At 39.8% G+C, this 23929-nt stretch overlaps 1 protein-coding gene across 1 annotated transcript in view; it reads right to left on the bottom strand.

Moving 5' to 3' along the window:
- Positions 1–23929, bottom strand: part of HEATR1 (HEAT repeat containing 1) — a 51503-nt gene that overhangs the window by 12005 nt on the left and 15569 nt on the right. Inside the window, exons 13-32 of the mRNA XM_052640112.1 lie at positions 22103–22198; positions 21564–21652; positions 20390–20601; positions 19924–20045; positions 19150–19341; positions 17367–17550; positions 17086–17222; positions 15926–16118; positions 11884–12053; positions 11326–11484; positions 8885–9127; positions 8497–8628; positions 7572–7675; positions 7284–7427; positions 6543–6661; positions 6327–6448; positions 4474–4602; positions 2846–3076; positions 1998–2124; positions 688–848 (exon numbers count right to left, since the gene is read on the bottom strand). Of these exons, the coding sequence (XP_052496072.1) occupies positions 688–848; positions 1998–2124; positions 2846–3076; positions 4474–4602; positions 6327–6448; positions 6543–6661; positions 7284–7427; positions 7572–7675; positions 8497–8628; positions 8885–9127; positions 11326–11484; positions 11884–12053; positions 15926–16118; positions 17086–17222; positions 17367–17550; positions 19150–19341; positions 19924–20045; positions 20390–20601; positions 21564–21652; positions 22103–22198 (3066 nt within the window). The remainder of the gene's footprint in view (positions 1–687; positions 849–1997; positions 2125–2845; positions 3077–4473; positions 4603–6326; positions 6449–6542; positions 6662–7283; positions 7428–7571; positions 7676–8496; positions 8629–8884; positions 9128–11325; positions 11485–11883; positions 12054–15925; positions 16119–17085; positions 17223–17366; positions 17551–19149; positions 19342–19923; positions 20046–20389; positions 20602–21563; positions 21653–22102; positions 22199–23929) is intronic.

Below are 23929 nucleotides of genomic sequence, written 5' to 3'. Positions count from 1 at the left end.
TACTTCTTTCTCTCTTGTTGTTTAAAGTTTAGCACACAAACAGAAAGGTGCACAAATAGTGTGTGCAGAGCTCACTGTATGTGGTAAAGAAACAACGTATTATCAGCATCTCAGAATTCCTCCCCTACCTGACCCTGACTCCTGCCCTCTCCTCCTTCCAAAGACAGACACCGTTGTTACTTCTAAAACCACAAGTGTGTTCTGCCTGTTTTTGAACTTAATACAACAGGAGCCACAGGATGCATTCTTTCTGCCTTCTTTCCTTCGATGTTACACTGATGAGTGTCAACAGTGTGTCAGTGAGGTTCACCCACGTCCAGTGACGATGACAGACAATTTATCCACTCCACTGCTGATGGACACTTGGACTGTTCCCAGTCTTGGCACCATCAATAATGCTACCATTGACATACTTTCCAATGTCTTTCGATGCACACAGTCATACACTCTGCAGGTATGTACCATGTGAGGATAGAACTGCTGAGCCACAGGGTTTATGCATATACAATCTTAGTAGGTCGTGCCCAACACATGTTCATGTTGAAGTGAATAGCACTATTTGTTTTCTATTATAGGCATGCCTCATGTTTTCATGAGAGACTTGCCAAGCTATTTTTACTAGCCTAAATCACAGTTTCTTCAGGAAAAGCAAAATTATATCATAAATACATTTAAAGAACATCTCACCTTTCTGATAAAATTGTTGGAAGCCAGGAGCTGAGACATGAAAGACACAGACAGAAATTTAAAATGCCGCAGCTGCTTGCTAGTGTGAGCATCTATGTTAAAGACCTGTAGCATTTCTTCTTGTGATTCGCTCTTGTTAGATACTGATTTGGGAATGGTTTCTGAAAAAGAACAACGAACAAGTGACCTCACTCATCTTCGACCTGATATTTTAGTGTATAGATACAGAATGAGCATGATAAATGCATACAAGTTTTAGAGAGAACTCTGTTATGCATTAAATACATGTATATTACTAAACATATCCATATAATATACATGAAAAGAAAGTGAAAGTGTTAGTTGCTCAGTCATGTCTGACTCTTTGCCATGCCATGGGCTGTAACCTGCCAGGTTCCTCTGCCCACAGAATTCTCCAGGCAGGAATACTGGAGTGGGTATCATAGCATTCCCTTCTCCAGGGGATCTTCCCAACCCAAGGATCAACCCTGAGCCTCCTGCATTGCAGCCAGATTCTTCACTGTCTGAGCTACCTATAATATATACATACATACATATATATATATATATAATTTGTTATATCCACTTTTTCCTCTTCTAAATTAGCGAAAGATATATTTACAAATAAAATATCCAACAGCCCTGAGAATAAGAGTATATAAGACAAAAGCAAACAAAAAAAAACAAGGCAACTGAGACAAACAAATGGAAGACAAAGATATTGCAAAAGGAGTCTAAACTGGCTCCATGCCCCATTTCTGAAGCTACAGAGGCATGTACTTTAATGGCCCACAACGGACTGAAGGAGGGTCATCCCTCCCCTTCAACATTTAAACCTAAAAGTTGAGGACGTTTGTCCTTAAACTCTAAAATTCCACACTCAAATGTATCGAATATAAAAGGGGTATGTGTCTACTGGTGGGCCACTTACAAATCACTGTCCTAGAGGGTGAATCAAAATTCAAGCTTTGTTGTACTTAGCCTGGCTCGCATTTTAATGGAAAGCCAAGATACAGCTAATAAGGTCCTACTAACTTGCTGTCTTTTTACTATAACTCATCCCACTCAGAACACTCCACAGCCCACATACCAGCACAGAGACACAGAAACCAGCGTTTGAGGAATGGCAGGGAGAAATCCTCCTTACTGTTTCCTACGAAGATCTGAGAAGGTGACAGCCATATAAATGACTGACTTCCTTTAAAAAAGCCTTCTGAGACACGCCTCGGGTTCTGAGGATTCAGTGCATCGTCTCCTGCTTCTCTCAAGCTTCCGCATCAGACAGTAATTAACATCTGACTTACACCCACCTTCTTTGTCCTCTGGCAGCTTCAGTAAGTACTCAAGGATAGTCATCAAGCTTTGGATCTGATGTTGGACACTAAACTCACAACAGACGGAAATCCAAAATTCAGTGTCTGCCTCTAAAATAGCATCCTGCGTAGAGGAGAGAAAGAAGTAATAAAACCGTACCTCTCCAATTTATATTACTTAACAAGTACAAATAAGGGAAACATTTAAAAAATACTTCTCAGCACACAAAGCCACTCCACACTGACCATAAGGGTGGTCATGTGTATCACTAGAAGAATCAGATAGTGAGCTCCTTACATAATGAAGCCAACTTACAAGAATTAAGAGGTGTTAAGTCCAGGATAAACTGCACTATGATTTCTGGTAGAACTGAATTACTTAACACAGGTTCTAGATCTATTCCTGGATCCCACTGTCTAAGAAGTCATTGAGAAACAGCCTTGGACCTGTAAGTCCCCCATCATCTCTCTCAACAGGGCTCTTCAAAACAGTTACCTGCATCTCACTGGCCTCTATAACACTGACTCTCCTCCCCTGCCCCGTGAAATGAGACACAGTTTAATTCCTGTACAGCCCTATGCTGTTGGGCTTAAAACAGACCCACCCAGCATGGTACCAATTGTTTCTTAAATTCCAGTCACCCACAGAAGTCCTGTTACTCCCAAGGATATTCAGTGCCTCAGGCTCTGGAAGTAGGTCCAAAGAACATAAAAAATGCCTTTAAAAGCACTTCTGAGCTCATGCGGATTAAGCATCACCAGCCACAAGTTTAAAGTGAAAAGTAATGCAAAATCTATGTGAAACACCTCCCATTTTCTCTTGTTACCCCGCTCTGCACTCTGACCTTTTCTCCACAGGCGGCCGCCAGCACGGTTTTAGTGACGTACTGTTCAAAGAGCAGGACCAGGAGAACCCAGAGGAACCTCTCTGCACCCAGTGTGTCAACAAGCTGGACAAGGACGGGCAGGCGCCTGTGCTCGGGCACGTGGGGCAGCGCGTCCACAAACACGTTAATGATCTTGACCACGATGTCCTCCACGTTCCTCGTGACTTCGGCGGAGTCGCCACCATCAGACTGCAGGGCAGTAAGCAGGGGACAGCAAGGAGAAGCCAACAACTCGCCATGAGACAAGCTTTAAGTAGACTCGAAAAGGCTTTCTGATGTGCTCCCAAGACAGTCATCAAAGGAATTCTAACAATCAAAGACCAATCAGTAGGTATTCAAGGAGCACAGACTACGTTCCCATGAGGGGGCCACAAAGTGCAAGACGTGAGCCCTGCCCGGAAGGAGGCACATCATCTCCGCCAGACACCATGCTCCCGTGAAGAGACTGCAGGGGCCAACCACGGGCCCTGAGAGCAAGGCTGCTCTTGGGGTGTCCAGAAAACCAAACAGGATTTGAGCTACACCTGGAGAAGGACGGTATAATCTAACAAGCGCAGCAGTACAAAGCCAACAGCCCCCTGCTGCTTTCAGAATACAGTTCTGACCACCTGGTATGGGTGCATGAAAGACAACTGCTGAATGAATCAAAGAATGAAGAAAGAGACACGACCAGCTAACCCAGCGCCCCTACTTCCACCCGACTTTGCTTTCCACATCCCTCACACACACTGCGCACAACCCCAGGCTGGGACTGCCAGCCGTTTCAGAGAACAAATCCTACCCTCTTCATACCAGTTTGAAGTGCGTTTCTTATGGAAGTCTGTGGTCATGCTGGCCATATGGGCCTTCCCCTACAGTGAACTCTTCAGTGTTGTATCTACCCCACTGGCATACATCACATGAATGCATAATGTTATTTTCCTTTTTATATATGTGTCCTACACTGGCTAATTTGCTGGACACAAAGAATACCAACCTTACACCAAGATTAAAAGGAGAAGGTGCTCAGTATGGTCACTGAGGAAATGGTCAATAACATGAGAAAAGAAAGGAACAACCGTGGAGGTGAAGAAAAAGCACAAGTGGATAACCACGCCTGTTCATCTTCAAGGCTATTTTTTAGCTTCAAAGTCTTTACTTCTTCCTGAGACTAGGCTGATAGAGACCAGGTCTCAGTCATTTCTTTGTGTACTAAGCTTCAGAGACCACTTGGTAAACGTCTGTTAAACTGTATGTTAACACATTTGCCACCGTACCTTTAAAACCTCCTATCTGCACAGACCTACTTAAGGGTCTCGTCAAACTGATGCATTGTCCTGAGATATACCCTGACTGTAAATTCACTTTGTCAGAAGAACATTAAGGTACTTGTATAGTTTATACGCTTGTAGTATAGGACAGGTATTTCTGGAAAAGATATTTCCAAGACTACTCCTTAGCTTCACCACTCTAAAATTTAATGGTCACTGATACCTGAGCATTCTGGAGAGGCTTTTAATGTCATTTATTAACTACTATTTGAATCTCACACTATGTAAAATCTTAAAAATTAAAAAATATAACACCAACGATGGTAGAAAACTCACCTGAATAAGCGCTGGAATAACCATTTTCACTGTCTTGTTGATAACCTGAAAACTGTAAGTGTCATCGAGACGCATCACATTGGCTCCCATGAACGTGAAAATAGACATGATGTTGTGCAGAACTTTATCCTGAAAGCAAACACATTTTTCAACATTTTCCATCTTAAGCAGATCAAATATCAATGATTCATTACAACTCAGCAATAAAAAAATATAACCCAGCTTAAAAACAGGCAAATGATGCACAAAGACATTTCTTCACAAATAAACACTTGATAAGCACATGAAAAAATGATCAACATCAGTTATGAGGGAAATGCAAAATCCAAATCAGAAAACACCGATTTGGACGAATATAATAAAAAAGACAGTAATAACTGTGAGGGAGTGGACAAATCAGAACCCCTGGACACTGCGTGGTGGGCACAAAATGACCTCACTTTGAAAATGGCCTGACAGTTTCTCATGAAGTTAAAGTTAGCATAGACCCAGCAATTCTACTCCTACTGAAAATACTGAAAACACATTCACACAAAACCTCCTATATGAATGTTCACAGCAGCATGATTAACAACCAAAAAGTGGAAACAACAAACACGTCAATTAATGAAGATAAAAAGTGGAAACAACTTAAATGTCCATCAATTACTGAAGAGATAAATAAAATAATGTACATACAAAGGTGTACTGTTATTGCTGTTATTTAGCCTCTAAGTCGTGTCTGACTCTTTATGGCCCTGTGGACTTAGCCTGGCAGGCTCCTCCGCCCATGGGATTCTCCAGGCAAGAATACTGGAGTGGGTTGCCATGCCCTCCTCCAGAGGATCGTCCCAACCCAGGGACTGAACCATGTCTCCTGCATTGCTGGCGGATTCTTTACGATTGAGCTACTAGGAAGAGTCCTACAACGGTTTACTACTCAGCCATAAAAGGAGTGTTGATTCAAGCTTCCAAATGGATTAGCCTTGAAAACATGCGAAGTGCAGAAAGTCAGACACAAAAAAGGCCACGTATTATATGATTCCATTCACAGGAAAATGTCCAGAACAGAAGAGCAGATAGCTGGCTGCCAGAGGTGGTGGCGCTGGTGGTAAAGGGAATGGGGACTGAACGCGAACGCATATGGGGTTTCTTTCTGAGGCTGATGAAAGTGTTCTGGAAATACATAATGGAGATAGCTGTACAACTCTGTGAGTAAGCTAAAACCACTAAATCGCACACTTCAAATAGGTAGATTTTGCAACAATACGAACTATATTTCAATAAAAACAAAAGAAAAATATCAATGATTCGTAATTGTTTCTGGATTATCAACCCCTTTGAGGGCTACTGACTCTATACCAAGGGAAAAAAAAATCCTATACACATTAAATCTTACACATGATTTTAGCAGATTAAGAGACCCACAGAAGCTCATGGAGAACCAAAAATCGTCAGTTAGGAACATATCTCTTAGATGCAAATAATTTCCATCTCTTCAAACATCTTTAAATGAAGTATTTCTATAAGGAACACGATTTCTTTAACTGAGGTAGTTTATAATCAAATTACTTTTAAGTCCACTTACTGGAGTTACCTTGCACCAAGTGCCACGCTAAGTGCTAACCATAAATTATCCAGTCCCACTCTCACAATTCTATGAAGGTTACTGCATTTTACACTTTACAAAAGGCGGAGCCAAAGCTTAGAAAGATCAGCCAGCTCACTGCCTCAACTAAAGAGGCAGGCCTGGGAGTCCCACCTGCACCGTAAGATCCAAAACGCCACAGAATCCCAACCATGTGCGCCTATATATGTCCACGGAAGAAAAGATCCAAAATATCTGCATAAGCCTTAAAATCATTAACACTTACAGGAAAGATTCCAGCAACAGTACCCAAGAGCAGAAGGGCATGGTGATGGGTCTGAGGCATCTCAGAAACACGGATGCACTGGACTATCAGTTCCACGTTGAATTTCTCCTCATCCAGAATGTCTACAGGGCAAGAAATAAAAAATCTCCAAGTGGTAGGTACATTCACACTCAAAGCAGACAATCCTTCCCCACTTGCTTCCAACAAAGTACGCACCTCTGGGTATTCTGCCACCTTCTGGAGACAGTTTTTGGCAGATGTTAAGCAGACAACTAAGAATTAACTGTTTGGTGTATTCCATGCTTCCCTGCTCTGGTGGCAAAGGCTCTAAACACCTTCAGGAATTCCGGAAGAGAAACGATGGGAAATGAAAAGGTTGTACAGTTTCAGTTCTGCAGTAACGACCAATGCCTAGAGCATATATTAAATGAGGAAGAACTAAAATATTAACATTATGTCTATAAACACTGTGAGATTTCTAACGCTGATTCTTCTATTGCGGGCAGGCGCTGACGTCACATTACCTCTCCTTTCTACCGAACTTTCCATCAACCCATTTTGAACCTTCTTAGAGGACAACCTTGAGAATTACTTTTTCTTCAGACGAGAGCACACATCCACCATGCAAGGCACACACTATGGCTATCTAATGATGCAGGGCTAAAAGACACTAAGTGTCACACTACATCCTTAAACAGAAGTCATGATGCCCCAGGGACACAGTACTGAACATGAAGCAGAAAAGCAGGCTGCAAGGTAAGTGCTCATTTACTACACAATACAGGATGAAGGCTAGCTTCAGGCCTTGGCAAACAGGTTCCTATAACCATCCTTTAAATCTTCCAACCATAGTATTCAACTTGCATTGTTTTACAGACTAGCTGAGCAAGAAGAGAGTATGAAAACAGGCAAGAATTAGAATCTTATTCTCTCATAAATCAAAGCAAGTGTCATTACCTTGACAGCAGGTTAAAGAGAGTTGGTATCAGTATCTGAGGATTTTTGAGTTTCTTTTTGTGCTGTAATAATTCCAGGATGAGGGTTACTCTTTGCCAGTAAGAACCTCCAACTTCCTGGACAGATTCTTGATCTTGTGATTTTCTGGGAATCGGACAAGACAAAAAGAAAAGCAAATACTGTCAATGTTAAGTAAAAACTATTGAAACCAATTATGCCACATTGATGGGCATCAAAAAAAGTCACAATGGTTCCAAACATTCACGGCCTGGGGACAACCACGCTTACTTGGGCTGCATCTTCTGCCTCCTCGTCTGTTGAATTGTGCCTAAGGACTTGGCTTTATCTGGTGGCTCCAGTTCTATTCTGACTTGTTCAGCATTAACAGAAATCTAGAATATTAAGGAGGAATGGGTGATGATAGGATTCCACGGGATTAGAGCAGTTTACGTATATTTAAAGAGATACAATGCAAATGTCTCTGTCCCATTTTACGTCTCCCTATGACCCTAGAGCCCAGTCCAATACCCAAAGGGAAACTTCACTGACAATCCCTTATGTATTCCTTGGGGAAATTTTCCATATACCAACAGCTCTATAAAGATTAGACACACACAGGAGCACATTATCACACTGCTCTGTACCTTAATTTGTCCCACTTAGAACAAATTTTCTTAGAAACCTAAGAAAATATGTTAGAATTCTGAGAACTGCAGAATCTGGATACTAGGACTTCACCACGCTATTATGTATTTTTGTGAAAGAAAGTTTCCCTAAAAAGCACAACAAAGCAACACACAGGGTAATTAGGTAGTTTTTCAGTTCTACAGCTAGGTTTCAACATACATATAAACCAATGAGCAGATTCTGAATTCCATTCTATGTGTCATTAAACAACTTAAATTAAGTAGAATAATAATCCGTGACCCTGCTGAACATCAAGCCACTACTCCTTCCGGTTCTTGCCTAGGAGGTGAGTAACACCTAAACTAACAAACACCTTACCGTTCAAAACTAAATATTTCATACCATAAGAGTAATAGTGAGGACTTACAACTTTGACTTTGCCCTTCTCTATGACCCACTTTTCTATGATTCTGTCTAATGGGAATATCTGACTTCCTAAAGGAATTACAAAAGGGAGAAGGCTTAAACATGGCATTACTTGGAAGAGAATAAATATTAATAAACAAATGACAAGTTTGCAACTTACCCCTTTGAAAACACTGCTAACAGTCTGAGAACAATGTGAGTTCCTACAGTTCACCAGTAAATCAAACAACATGCACAAAAGCTTCTGCTGAACCTTTTCATCTGTTATAGCTGCGAAAAATGGCTTCGTAATCTAGAGGCAGAAAAAATGCAATTGAGATCTATGAACAAACTTGAATTCTAAAAAGGATGTTTCCATCATTGTCTTACAATGTAAAATTGGTCCCCATTTTGTCAATTTAAATGACTCACGTACATCATCCAGTTTTGAAAAAATGGGTCAAATATATATTCCTTTGAAACATGTTCAGACCATTTTATCTTCTTGAAGTAAACATTACAAATTTTCAAAGCTTAACATGCTTTAATGTCTGAAAGAAATCACTGACCTTTTCGAGAGCTGTAATCTGAATGGTTGGCATTCCTGTACAAAGTTCCTTTGTTGTGTGCACAGCTTTTAAAAATATATCTAGACTCTTCGGGTCCTTATGTAAAAGAGAAACTGAATATTCATTATATTTTCCGAGAGCGAGATGCAGGGCAATGGCCTCATCTTTCAGGACAGCTGTGGGCTCCTTCTCGCTCTTTTCTAAAAGTTGGTCAATCATTGACAACAGCTGAGAAAGCACCAGCTAAAGTTTGGAAAATTTATTAGTAAATAGTTATTTATACTGATGCAAGTTTTTCCTTGCTGTACAAAAACATCCAAAGATACATTGTAAGACTAGAAGCTTAACACAGAAGAAAAAAACCAACAGTAATGGCCTCTTAGACATAAGGACAGCTATTAATCCAACTAAGGCACCCAGGTCCCTCATGACAGTTCAGTCTGTAATAATCAAAAGCTCTGAATCTTTCAGCAGTAATAATCTGTGGGCATTCTAAGGCTTTCTAAAAACATGAAATACAAACTGAAGTTTTAGACTACAAAAATAAAATTAAGCTTTTCCACACAACATTTCCAACTTGGTATAATTAATATTAATTCAAATTATATATGTGAAGTCTTCAATAACTAAAGCAGCAGCCAGCAAATTATGGCTTGCAGGACACATTCAGAGGACCATCTGTTTCTGTAAATTTTGTTGAAAATCACAGGCATGCTCTTCTGTTTACATACTGTCTGAAGCTGCTTTGGCAATATGATGGGAGAGCAGAGCATCTGCAACAGAGTCTGTACAGCCACAGGGCCTAAAATAGTTATTATCTGCTCCTTTACAGCAGGGGCTGTGGACCGGGGCTGGGCTGTGGCCCATTAGAAACTGGGCCACACGGTAGGAGGTAAGCAGCAGACGAGTAAGTGAAGCTTCATCTGTATTTACAGCTGCTCGCCATCACTTGCTTGACCACCCGAATTTCTCCTACAATCAGATCTGCGGTGGCGTTAGATTCTCACAGGAGCATGAGCCCTAACCTGAAAGTCAAGGCGGACTATCCCAAGATGGCCACAAAACAGAAAGAGAGTGCACAATAAAAGTAATGCCCTTGAATTATCCCGAAACCACCCTGCCACCCCTTCTGTGGAAAAACTGTCTTCCGCAAAACCAGTGCTTTGTGCCAAGAAGCTTGGGGACACTGCTTCATAGAACAAGACTGTCAATTCCTAGTTTAAACTGTATCAGGAACAACACAGAACTGACACAGGCCATCTATTTTCTTGGCCTGGACAATATAATGAAATGTCTTTTACTCCATTTTATCCTCTTTGGGGCTTCACTAGTGGCTTGCTGCTGCTGCTAAGTCGCTTCAGTCGTGTCCGACTCTGTGCGACCCCATAGACAGCAGCCCACCAGGCTCCCCCATCCCTGGGATTCTCCAGGCAAGAACACTGGAGTGGGTTGCCATTTCCTTCTCCAATGCATGAAAGTGAAAAGTGAACGTGAAGTCGCTCAGTTGTGTCCAACTCTTCACGACCCTATGGACTGCAGCCCACTAGGCTCCTCCGTCCATGGGATTTTCCAGGCAAGAGTACTGGAGTGGGGTGCGATTGCCTTCTCCGTCACTAGTGGGTCAGTGGTAAAGAATTCATCTGTCAATTCAGGAGACTCAGGTTTGATCCCTGGGTTGGAAAGATCCCCTGGAGAAGGAAATGGCAACCCACTCCAGTATTCTTACCTGGGAAATCCATGGACAGAGGAGCCTGGCGGGCTACAGTCCACAGGGTCACAAGAGTCAGACTTGACCTAGCGACTAAACAACTCTCTCTTACTTCAACCCTCTCTTACTTCTTCAACTTGAAGTCAAGTCCCAAGATTGGTAAGGTCCAGAGGAGTTTTTGGAACACAAGAATAAGGAGCAGTTTTCTCTGGCTTACAAGCACAAACCATTACACGAGTGGTTCATAAACCTCATTCTTTCGTAACACAGGCTTCCCTGGAACCATAGAGAGAGCTCTGTTTCTCCCCCTACCTCTCCAGAAATGTACAGCCATGTATATTTTTAAAAAGTAAACAATTTTGAAATATACATAGACTTATATGTTCAAATATTATTATTTCGTGGAGATTTTCACCTGAGAATAAACACAAACTATTTTTCATCAATGCATTGTCATCGGTTTTCCCTGTGATTTTAAAATTCATTTAACATCAAGTCAATGATGAGACAGGGATAACACACAATTTTAAAATGGACAGAAATGCAGTACTACTTGTTTTTGTACCCTGTATCTTTTTCCTCCACCTCAGCTCTTCTCTCTCTCACATTAATATGAAAGTATTCACGCCTGAGTGTGTATAACTCTCACGCAGTCTTGTACACACATGACTAATTAAAATAATCTTCACTAACATCACCTGGAATGGATATAGCTCACTTAAATTACACATACCTCATTGTTGATGTCCTGAAGTACTTTCATCAAATCTTTTGTAATATAAGATGGGCAACTATATACACAATAAAGGAGGTTTTTCAAAGTTTCAGTTAACTTTTGATGAGATTTCAGCTTCTTTTCACTCTGCAGTTCCTCAAATAAAGTTGCCAAGTCCTAGGATACAAAAAAGAAAAGTGGCTTAAAAAAAAGGGCGGGCGGTGGGGGGGGGGAGGGGGGCTCCATGTGCTACTCAGGGAAGATGCTTTCCCAAATGATGCAACGATTTTTCATTTCCCCTTGAAACCTGAATAGGAAATGGTATCACTACCCATCTGGTAGCTTCCTACCAACACTGGTCTTTTAGCCAGTGACAAGATAGCAGAAATGCAACATGATACTGCTATCTTTTTAAGATTAGGGGATAAAGATGTGCAGATATTGACATATCAATTTCTAAATTCAATGACTTAGCCAATCAAATGCCCTGCAAAGCAGAACATCAACGAAGGGGAGAATGGCTCGCGTGTCCACAACGGTCTGCACACACTCCATCTTCTCTGCCACCGAGTTTACCTGAACGACGTAGGTGGCATCTGAGGTGATCTCCTCTGCTTTAGGAACCACATGATCTATGACCAGCTGAAACTGGGACGCCACTCCACTGAGGGCCTGGAGACAGTGAATGGCAGCCCTGCGCACTTCTTTTATGGGGCTGCCCAGATTAATGAGTAGAGACATCACCACTGAAACCAAAGGGAAAAACATTTAAGTAACAACTGAAAACACTGAAGCAGCATAAAACTGCAACAGTATCGAGCGGCACATGATGAGAGCTTTCCTCCCGGCTCACACCCCCTCCCTGAAGCCACTGTTCAATCATTTCGCTACCCTAGAGAAATGCTGGATGTGCACCGGTGTGCTTGTCTGAAAACACATGCGACCAGAGCACACACGTGCTATTCTGCACAGCTGCTCTCACATCTCAGTGCACACTGGGAGTGTTTCCCATACCACTATCGATACATACATATCTAACTTAAATAGCCTTTTAAAATTGTACAGAAATGCTAGATTGTGCTGTCCATATTTTTAAAAACGAGTACCTTACTAGTAAAAGTTCAGATTGTTTCTAGTCTTTTGGCATTAAAACCGCTGCAACAAACGTCCTGTACATACACCCCTGGGCAAGTGTGCAGAGGGAAGAACCCACTCATGCGTCAGGCTTGGCAGACGTTTTGTCCTGAACTGATGTTTGCTTTCCCATTCTTTTTGGCGTGGAAACTTTACAGCTTTATAGAAGAATCTTTCCTCTGGCTCTATATGTTGCTTAGAAAGGTGCTCTCTTTAAAAAGTATCGGCCTCTATATTTAGATAGTGACCATATGTACTCCACATTTTCTAACACTAAAGCCAAGTTGTCTTTTTAACGTGCAACCTTTAGTTCAGCTCACAGTTTTGTCTAAGGAATAAGGCTGGAGGCAAACTTCTTTAATATTTCCAAATGACTAACCAGATCTCCTGTTTAATATTCAACCTAAGAACCCCACAGATCTGGGATGTCAGCTTTATCATTCATACATCTCACTAGTATTTGAAAGGCATCTATTTCTGCCAACTAGAACCATGTTCAATAAAATTGATGAATTTAACAAGAATGTTTCTGTTTCCCCAATTACGTGGCAAAAATACTAGCTTCTGATTTGAGAAGTATTTTCATCATGCTACTCCTATTCTGCTGTCACTTAATTAGGAATAGTTACTGATTTTTATCTCATGCCTTTTCAGATCTTTGGACATGATTATATGAGTTTTCTCTAGCCAATTACATAATAGAGTTCCTAGTTTTGAACCAATCTTGTCCTGCTGGAATGAACTCTGGGGAAATGTTTATTCTCTAAAATAATGCTCCGGGACCCAACAAATATTTTATTTAGAACTGTTGCATTATTATTCAAAGCACCCATCGCCTTTTGTCTGTCAGCATGCCGTGCTGGTTTTAAACAAAATCTGGAAGCTTTCCTTCATTCTATGCCCTGCCCAGCTCAACAACATTGAAATAAACTGGCTTCAAGGATCATGGTAAAATGAATCTGTGAAAGCGACTGAATCAGGGTTTTTTGAAAGAGAAGTCTCTGGGATAAAGAGAACTAAATTCCTTTTATAGTAGTGAGTTATTTATGCTTTATTCCATGCTATTTACTGGGGCAAATTCTGGTACTTTTTATCTTGCTAGAAATGATCCATTCTATATATACTACTTCTGGAATGCCAAGAAACAGTATGACAAGTGTTCATACCTTTCTGAGGTCACATAAAAGTTAGACTTTCCTGGTCTCCAGAAAATTAATTTACAAAATAAAGCCAGAAATGAACAGCTGAAAAGTTGAATTCAAAAGGGCAGCTTCAGGCCCAGGTATCTATTTGCTAGAATTTCCAGTCCTTTTTCTTTTTCTTTTAAACAACATCATGTTTTTTGTAATTATATGAAAACAAATACCAGCCAAGATTCCTTATGGATAAGGTATGGCTACAAGCTCACTGCAGAGAAGGAAATAGCAACCCTCTCCAGTGTTCCTGCCTAGAGAATCCTGTGGACAGAGGAGCCTGGTGGGCTGCTGTCCATAGGGTCGCACAGAGTCAGACATGACTGAAGCGACTTAGCATGCATGCATGCATGCACTGGAGAAGGAAATGGCAACCCACTCCAGTGTTCTTGCCTGGAGAATCCCAGGGACAGAGGAGCCTGGTAGGCTGCCGTCTCTGAGGTTGCAGAGTCGGACACGACTGAAGTGACTTAGCAGCAGCAGCAGCAGCTCACTGCACACTCGCAGTGGAGTGGTCTGAGGACAGGTGCAATGAGTAAGCGGCCTCTATCTGGGCCTAGGCGATGCTAGTGGTCCTTGAGCTTTCAAGCAGAACGGAACGCACCTCTCCTGTTTCTAACAGTCCTGTGACATGTCTAGGGAGCATAAATGCAACAGCACTTTAGGAAGGGGGAGGTGACAGAAAGCAAAGCAGCAGGAGTATGAAGGGAGCTCATCTTGCTGCAATGCCACAGGAAACGTTAGGTCCGCTGTCGTGCTGCCCACAAAGAGGCATGGCCCTGAGAAGCCACTGCCTTTGATGCTAAAGAATAGCACATTTCATACCTAACTAGAAAATCTAACTACTTGTGACTTTTTTTTTTTAAACTCACAAGTTTAACAGTGAATAACTATTTTCATAAAATATGGCATATCTCCATATAAAATATTCTGCAGACATTTAAAAAATATACAATTATATATATTAATATAGAAAGATGCTTACAGTGTATTCAATGGAAAGTTAAGAAATGTGCATGAAGTTCACATCCAAAAAACCTAAATACACCTTCTTAAAAGTAAATCCAGGACTTTCTGGTGGTCCAGAACCCACCTGCCAAAACAGGGGACATGGGTTCGACCCCTGGTCTGAGAAGACTCCACATACCAAAAGGCAACTAAGCCTGTGTACCACAACTCCTGAAGCTGGAGCATCCTAGAGCCTGTGCTCAACAAGAAAAGCCACCACAACGAGAAGCCTATGCATCAAAACTAGAGTAGCCCCTGCTCATCACAACTCGAGAAAGCCTGCCTGCAACAATGAAGATACGGAGAGCCAAAACATAAAAAAAAAAAGTAAACCCATTTAAAAAGAGGACTGCAATTTTACAGTAAGCAGTGGAAAAAGAATTACATTCATGGGATTAACTTTGTAAGCAAAACTTGAAATTGTATCTATCTCACATATAACAAAATTTTGATTACAATCATAATTATGTCCTCTTTCAAGCAGCTAATAAAACACTGAGAAATTGTTCTGAGGAAAATGTAGGATCATTCACTTTGCTTTCACAGACCACTTATAAAGAGTGATTTGGGAAGACAAAATCAAGAGCATGTTCAGATTTCCCACGGGCCACTCTTCTTCCTCTCATACTAAAATGATTCCATCATCCTCATCAATTTTCTCACCTTCAGTCACTATAGGGTCTGATTCTGCCAGATCCTCTCATTTGTCAATAACTTTATAAGTCAATCCACTTCTCAAAATCATATTCATATCAACTTTATGAAATTCTGCATGTTTTGAAAAATTTATAATTTCACTTATAAAAAGCATAAGTTTTATTTTTGGCTGTTTCATTACTGAGTGCCCAACCTGAAAATTACTTTATACCAGATAAAAGAGATAAATCCAGAAGGGTTGCCTGAATGGAGACCAATTTTATACAATCAATCACTTAAATGCTGAATTGTATTAAGATGGTTTGGTTTCCCTAGATAGCTTGTGACTACTCAAAAAAATGAACAGTTGGATAGTAAAATCCCAAAATTAATCACCTACCATTTCTGTTATTTGTTTTGGCAAGATTTTGCAATTGATATTTAGAACTTAGAAGCAATATAAAAGTAGCCACAAACAGCCTACATATACATAAATACACACACACACATTCCCCCCCTACAGAGAGAGAGAGAGTGCACTCACACTAATAAAAACAAATTCTCCAAACCACAACCTTCACACATCTCACACAGAGAAAGCATTACCAGCTGGTCATGACAAAACAGGACAAGGCTACTTGTAGTACCTGGAGAAGACGCAGACGCCAGCTGATGTTTACACTGCGCCTTCTGAGAAGAGAGCAGGGCACAGCCCACATAAAGAGCTTGCGTCTGCAGCGCTGCTGTTACTCTGCAGTTGAGTGGGTCTGAAAGGCTAGAACCATAGGTCCATAAAACAGAAAAGAACTTGAATAACTGAAAAACATCTTCTAAATGTACCTAAAAAAAAAGATAGTGAAGTTAACCTTACTCAAATAGTATGTAAAGTGTTAGTCGTTCAGTCGTGTCTGGCTCTTCATGACCCCATGGACTGTAGCCCGCCAGGTTCCTCTGTCTGAGGGACTCTTCAGGCAAGAAGACTGGAGTGGGTAGCCATTCTCTCCTCCACAGGACCTTTCCGACCCAGGGACTGAACCTGGGACTCCTGCATTGCAGGCAGACTCTCTACCATCTGAGCCACCAGGGAAGCCCTTTACTCAAATAAGTTGGTTCCAATTTGTACACTAATTTCCTCTAGTGTACAATTACAAAGAACAATTTACTGCAATGTTTTGCTTTGTCTAGTCACTTTAAAATTCATCTCTGCTGGGTACTTTAACCCACTGGGAAGGATATGGATGAGTTCAAAGGACTTATTGGCAGTGGTATTCAGAGGACTTCTCTATAATTTTGGGCTCAAACAATGAAAAGGATGAGGTCACAGCAGACAACCCAGACTAGAATGATGCTAGGAAGCCTCACTGAGAAAGTACTTTAAGGGCGGAGTGACCCATGTCAACTGTGTCAAACACTGTTTAGAGGTTAAGACAGGATAAGGCCTGGCAGCATGGAGGTCATGGTGCTGTGACGAAATCTCTCCACTGAGTGGCTCTGCACATCCTAAACTGCCTCTCTGAACCACAGTTTCTCTTTGGTAATGGCATTAGTCAGCCAGATATATTGGGCTGTTGTGATTACTAAATACCTGAGCAGGACTAATACATTAGGAGGCCGGCAGCAATGTCAGTCTCTGTCCAACCTATGGGCTGCTGTTATGATTCAGCACAGCTTTACCAGCCTGCCTCCATCATCACACACTCCACTGCTTAAAAGTCTGCTTTCTTTTTCATTAAAAACTACCAAAACTGAAATAATCTATAACATCATCTTCAAGGGAAGAATATGTCTGAAAAAGATGACCGGGTACCTTTATGAAAAGTTTCATCAGAACCCGAAAGTGAATGGCATCAGCACCACTGAGAACCGTCTCAAAGAGCCCAATGAGCAGACGCAGGTAGTCTCTGCTGTCTTCTTGCAGCTGTTCGGGATTCCACCATGTGTCATCTACGGGGACGCGAAGAGAACGGGAAAGGGCGTAAGCTTCCGTGAACACACTGCTGGGAACTTTTCATTCAAAACAAGCAACACTGTAGAATTAATACTTCAGTTTTCCACAGTATCACTCAAGGGATTCATGGCTTGTCCTACCTTTAGGGAAAGATTTAGGAGCCTTTAGAGTATGAATAAAATTTTTCAGTGAAAACAAGAGTAACACCGAGTCCTCCACGTCAATCCGCTGGGCAGTGTTGAGTTGTTTTACGTAATGTGCCCACAGCTCCGACGGTATCCCTCTGTCCATCATCAGCTCAAAATGCCATTCTGGGGCGATCTCCTGAAATGTTAAAGCAAAACAAAAACAGCACTAATTCAAAGGTGTCCTGAACATGAGTTATAGAGATGGACTGCAATGGCTGCACAATTGTGTAATTTGAAAAATTTTGTCTATACATGTATTTGGGTAGGGAGATTAGTTGTTTTAATCAGATTTTTTAAGACGTCTAACCATCACTATTCACAAGAAAAGACACAAATAAGTTCAGCATGGCTTCATTTTTATCTGTGTTTTCTTAAAACCCATCCCTAAATCAAATGTTATTCCTGTTAATTATGCTTTATCAAATAAAGGGTAAGCATGTTTCTAAATAGAAGATAAGGAATTGCATTTCCAAGAGATCCTTAAAGAGACTTTTCTCGTTTCACACTTTTACTGCTGATCTGAAGAATAATACATGGTCAAATCCCCAGATTTGCAGATGATTCTAAATAAGCAGCATAAGGTTAAGGTGCATAGGAATTACACTAAAATGCCAACAGGAAGCATGAGAAGTGGTGCAGGAAAATGACAAATGAGACTCCGCAAGGCAAGTGCAGAGTAATAACTTGGAAGTAAAATAACCCAAAGCCAGACTTTCAAGATAATGGCTCTGGTAGTGGAATTCATTGGCTCAATGTGCTACTACAGCCAAAAAGATGCTCAAAACTTTCAGAAAGGGTATCAGGTATAAAACAACATGTTATCTATCCATTAATAAAATGTTCAATTTGTCTACACTTTATCACTGAAAACAAGAAGAGTCCAGGTCACCATGCATTCAAAAATATAAAGAAAGAAGTTAAAAAGGGCTCATCTGAATTATGTTTTATTTTTTAATTTTTTTTTGGCTGAGCCTCATGGCTTGTGGGATCTTAACTCCCCGACAGGGATCAAACCTGGGCCCCAGCAGTGAAAGCGCAGAGTCCTAGCCATGAGACCACCACGGAATTCCCTGGGCCACTTTTTTAAAATATGAAAATTCATTTCTATAAAGTTTACAAAAATTCAGCTATAATGGCTATGATAGAACTTATAAAATCCTGAAGGGTACAAATGAATGTGAAAAACACGAGATCTGTTGAGCAACTCCTGCAACAAGGAACCCAAGAAATAAAGAAGACACTACTTTGAGACGCTATTTATGGCAGATATTAAAAGAAAGACATTTGTAACCTCAAGGTGCGGTAGTAGGTAAAAATATCAATATGTAAGACTGTCAAAGATAATAATATGCTTGGAAAATCCAAATAAAAATAATAAAAAAGATCTATTTTAGTAAACAACAGAACAAAACAATATTATTCAAACAGTAATGTATCTAGTGAATTCCTTATCACTAGATGTAGTTAAGTATAACTCGGAAAATGGCCCAATAGAGATAACACAAGTCAATTATCAGACACAAACACCACAAACCTGAAATCTCACTACTCAATCACATTTCCTGCAAAAGGAAGAGAGCACCTAATTCATTACCTACTACTACAAAAGGCCACTTCATATTCTACTCCTAGAATCCAAAGACTCAGCATCTCAGCCTCCAATTTTCAGTTCTACTGTGATTGACAAAGTGGTCTCAACATTCGACTCTCCAGAGCCTCTGCGCTCCTTACTTACCACTGTAGTAATGACACTTTCAAGCTTCTTTATTTTTTTCTGCAACAAACTGAAGACTCTTGTTGCAAATGGAAAGTGAGTTTCTTTCAAGGACGAACAGCAGGAGACAAGCACAGCCATGACTACATGAAAAGTCACTTTCTGCTTCAAGCTAAAGGATTCCTTCTCTCCAACACCTATTAAATCCTCTACCTTGAAAAATAAACAACCTCCATTAATGGTGGCTCTCGGTTTGTATAAAAACAATTTTCTCAACCTCTGCCTATCTAGGTATCATTTGTTCTAATATCAGAGATGATAAATATAAAACCTTAAAAAAGTAATAAGCATTGACTTCTGAGTAATTATAAAAATAATCTGAGAAATTACAATGAACATAATTGCACCTGCCAACTAGATAAATGTTTTTTATGTTTTTAAAAGGTTTATTTACTAAGGCAAAAGAAAATTTCTCCTCTTTCAGATTCTATTTTGTTCTTTTTAAAAAAAATGACTTTAATACTTTAAATGAGAGGAAAAAAGATTTAGAAGTATACATTATATTCCTACTGGTCCAATAAACAACCATGATGAAATAAATTCTCCAAAATGTTAAGGATTTCAAACAATCTGCAAGATACACTAAATAAGACTATATATTTTTAAAACAAAACAAAGTACTCAAGAATGGAAAAGTTATTTTAAATAAAAGAAGAACCTAGTCAAGTAACCACTGAGAGTCCAGAAAGATTCTGAGACGGAAACCCAAGGTGTGGACTTCAAAAGTGTACCTACCATCTTTAACATTGAAGAGGGATTCCCTGAATTTATATTGTCAGCCAGCAACTCAATCATCTTCTGATTTGCTACACCAATTAGTTCTTCTGACTTTGTGCTTTTAACCACATTTTCAAGAGCTGTTTACAAAAAAAAAGAATGTATACATAAGAATCAAACACCAGGGACTCTTATGTCACCAACATTCACTTGAATGCAGAGTAAGGAATTTAGACAAAAGTTTTACAATCTTCCTGTGAAGGTATGGTTTTTATTTTTCTTTTCACACAACTTAGAATTCATCAGTGGGTCAGCTTCCTTTTCAAAGTATACTTTTCACATTAGCAAAAATTTTTAAAAATCTTGCTGGCATGTAACATAAACAATTTCAAATAACACTCACTGTCCATTTTTAACTGTCATTATCTTCCTTCTTTAAAGTGTCACTTGCTTACCTTTTCTGAAAAACACCTTCATCTCTTACCTTCTTTCCAGCCTCTTAATAAAGGATGCAAAGAGCAAATTCCTGATTTTGATAAATAAACAGCCATTTTCATCTCAGCAGATTCCATATCGTCACTGTTAATGATCATATATGGCAACAGATGCACCACCACCTGATTCGACAACTGATCATCTTCACCCAGTATTTCCTCTTTAATCAGTATGCCTGCTGCGATCTCAAGTACCTTGTACCTAAAAGATACATAAACACATTTGGTTGAGATACATTAGACTTCAGTTCAACAAAAACTCATCATTATACTTTCCCAGCTCAACTGACACTATCCTGGTCTCTTTACCAAATACATTACTAAGAAACATCAAGATATCACTTAAAATCCATGCTAACAAAGGGGTTATTTGGGGCATGAATTTTTAATCAATTCTGTCAAATCTATTTTTTTTGAAAGTGAAAGTCGCTCAGTCGTGTCCGATTCTTCGCAACCCCATGGACTTAGTCCCTGGAATTCTCCAGGCCAAAACACTGGAGTGGGTAGCCCTTCCCTTCTGGAAATCTTCCCAACCTAGGGATCGAACCCAGGTCTCCCACATCACAGGTGGATTCTTTACCAGCTGAGCCACAGGGGAAGCCCAATTTTTTTTTGAGAGATCATTAATTATAACATAAAACATAGATCACACTATACTATGTCTCAACTCCACTAGAAATCCAAGATTCACTCTTAAGTTCAAAAAATAATATCTGAACAGATGTTATGCTCTGTTCAACTACATAGGATATAAAAACTTGTAAGACACGCTCTCATTCTCTAAAGAGCTTAGTCAGTTTTCCATGTAAAAAGAGTAGGTGCCAAAAATGAAATAACAAAAGCTCATCAAATATTACAGAAAAGTGTCATGTGCCTCTGAATCTATTTTTTATTTAATGTATTTGTATTTGTTTTTAGTTATAAAGTATTATATTATTCTTGTAAAAAAAAAAGGCCCCACAAAATTATATAAAGTAAAAAATTAAAGTCCCCTCCCATCCTACTTCCCAGATCTTAGCATTATGTCACACATTATATTTTTTCCATTTTATTAAGAAAAATTTCAAACACAGGGAATATTATGACCCATACAAACCCAAATAAAAGTGAACTTCATTCAAGAATTTCACTAACTTATTTGTAAGAGGAGATATAAATACTTACCATCCCCTATTTTTTGAAAGTTCTGCTCTTCGAAAGAGATTCAGGAGATGTGAAACTGTCACTTCTGAACTAAAGTGTTGTTTGAAAATCTAGAGAGAAAAAAATACCCATGAGTAAATTTTTACTTGCTTCAAATATGGTGCTTATTAAACTTAAAAAAATTATGAATTATAAAGAATTCATCCCCCCCTCCAAAAAAGGGAATTTATCTCCCAAGAATCCCAACATAATTTAAAAGTTGTATGTGAGCAGTTTCTCAAAAGTGGCACCCAGGAGCCAATTTCCCATGAACCTTGGGAAATTTTTACTATTAATAAAAAGCACTTTTCCATTTTAAAAGAACTTCCAGATATATAAAGCTGTGTAATCTAACTACTCCTATGTGCTCTCCCCAATTAAAAGTCTGTGATCTCAACAGAACTATTTCCAAAAAAGAATAATTTACAAATATATTCCTGCCTAGAGGTGATTCATGTGAGAAGGGTAAGTAAATATTTACAAGCAAAACATGCACTTCAATGAACAACAAAGTCACTCACCTCAAAAGCACTTACAGCCGACAAAACAACATCTATATTGTCATCATCTAATCGGGTTAAAATAGCTTCTTTTATAAAAGACTCATCGATACTCTCCTGAACAATAGGGGAAAAAAATTAGTTGTTGCTAAAATCTCTTGAGACTTTAAATTAGAAAGGAAGTATGGTTTTGTGAAAGGCATTCCAGAATTCCAGTCAAGGAACACAGGCTCTGCTGCCCCTGGTGCAAAGTCAAAACTAAGCACACATGAATTGAATTGGCATTGAACTAGGCAATCTCTAAAAGTCCTTTTTAGATGAATAATTGTTGGGTACAAACTTTTTCCAGTTTCCACTGAAAATATAACACGTGTAATTGAAATGCAATTTTTATTTTGTTAAAATGAGAAAAACCTACATATTGGGAGCGCAGAGATTACAGAACCAGATTGTCTAGGCTGAAATCCCAGCTCTACCACTGGATAAGCTATGAGATCTTGAGTAAGTTACATAACCTTCCTAAGCCTCATTATTCTCATCTATAACACTCAAAAGGTTGCTACAGGATCAAATAATACATATCAATGCTTAAAACAGCGCCTTAGACATCAGCAGTGTTAAAATGAAGCATATTAATTTTCAAAGTTTTTATAAGGATGATGACATGCACTCTGCCAAAAAAAAGTTCATGTTTTTCTTTTAAATTACGAAAGAAAATAAAACACAAAATCATTCACAACAAAAATATAAGACTCCTTAAGAAACAGAGGAAAACAACAGAATGGGAAAGACTAGAGATCTTTTCAAGAGAATTAGATACCGAGGGAAAATTTCATGCAAAGATGAGCTCGATAAAGGACAGAAATGGTATGGACCTAACAGAAGGAGAAGATATTAAGAGGTGGCAAGAATACACGGAAGAACTGTACAAAAAAGATCTTCATGACCAAGATAATCAAAATGGTGTGATCACTCACCTACAGCCAGACATCCTGGAATGGGAAGTCAAGTGGGCCTTAGAAAGCATCACTATGAACAAAGCTAGTGGAGGTGATGGAATTCCAGTGGAGCTATTTCAAGTCCGGAAAGATGATGCTGTGAAAGTGCTGCACTCAATATGCCAGCAAGTTTGGAAAACTCAGCAGTGGCCACAGGACTGGAAAAGGTCAGTTTTCATTCCAATCCCAAAGAAAGGAAATATCAAAGAATGCTCAAACTACCACACAATTGCACTCATCTCACATGCTAGTAGAGTAATGCTCAAAATTCTCCAAGCCAGGCTTCAGCAATAAGTGAACCATGAACTTCCTGATGTTCAAGCTGGTTTTAGAAAAGGCAGAGGAACCAGAGATCAAATTGCCAACATCCGCTGGATCATGGAAAAAGCAAGCAAGTTCCAGAAAAACATCTATTTCTGCTTTATTGACTATGCCAAAGCCTTTGACTGTGTGCATCACAATCAACTGTGGAAAATTCTGAAAGAGATGGGAATACCAGACCACCTGACCTGCCTCCTGAGAAACCTATATGCAGGTCAGGAAGCAACAGTTAGAACTGGACATGGAACAACAGACTGGTTCCAAATAGGAAAAGGAGGACGTCAAGGCTGTATATTGTCACCCTGCTTATTTAACTTATATGCAGAGTACATCATGAGAAACGCTGGGCTGGAAGAAGCACAAGCTGGAATCAAGATTGCCGGGAGAAATCTCAATAACCTCAGATATGCAGATGACACCACCCGTATGGCAGAAAGTGAAGAACTAAAAAGCCTCTTGATGAAAGTGAAAGAGCAGAGTGAAAAAGCTGGCTTAAAGCTCAACATTCAGAAAACGAAGATCATGGCAT

Source organism: Budorcas taxicolor, chromosome 5 (assembly GCF_023091745.1).
Source record: "Budorcas taxicolor isolate Tak-1 chromosome 5, Takin1.1, whole genome shotgun sequence".
Taxonomy (NCBI): domain Eukaryota; kingdom Metazoa; phylum Chordata; class Mammalia; order Artiodactyla; family Bovidae; genus Budorcas; species Budorcas taxicolor.
This window is presented reverse-complemented; position numbering and strand designations above follow the sequence as displayed.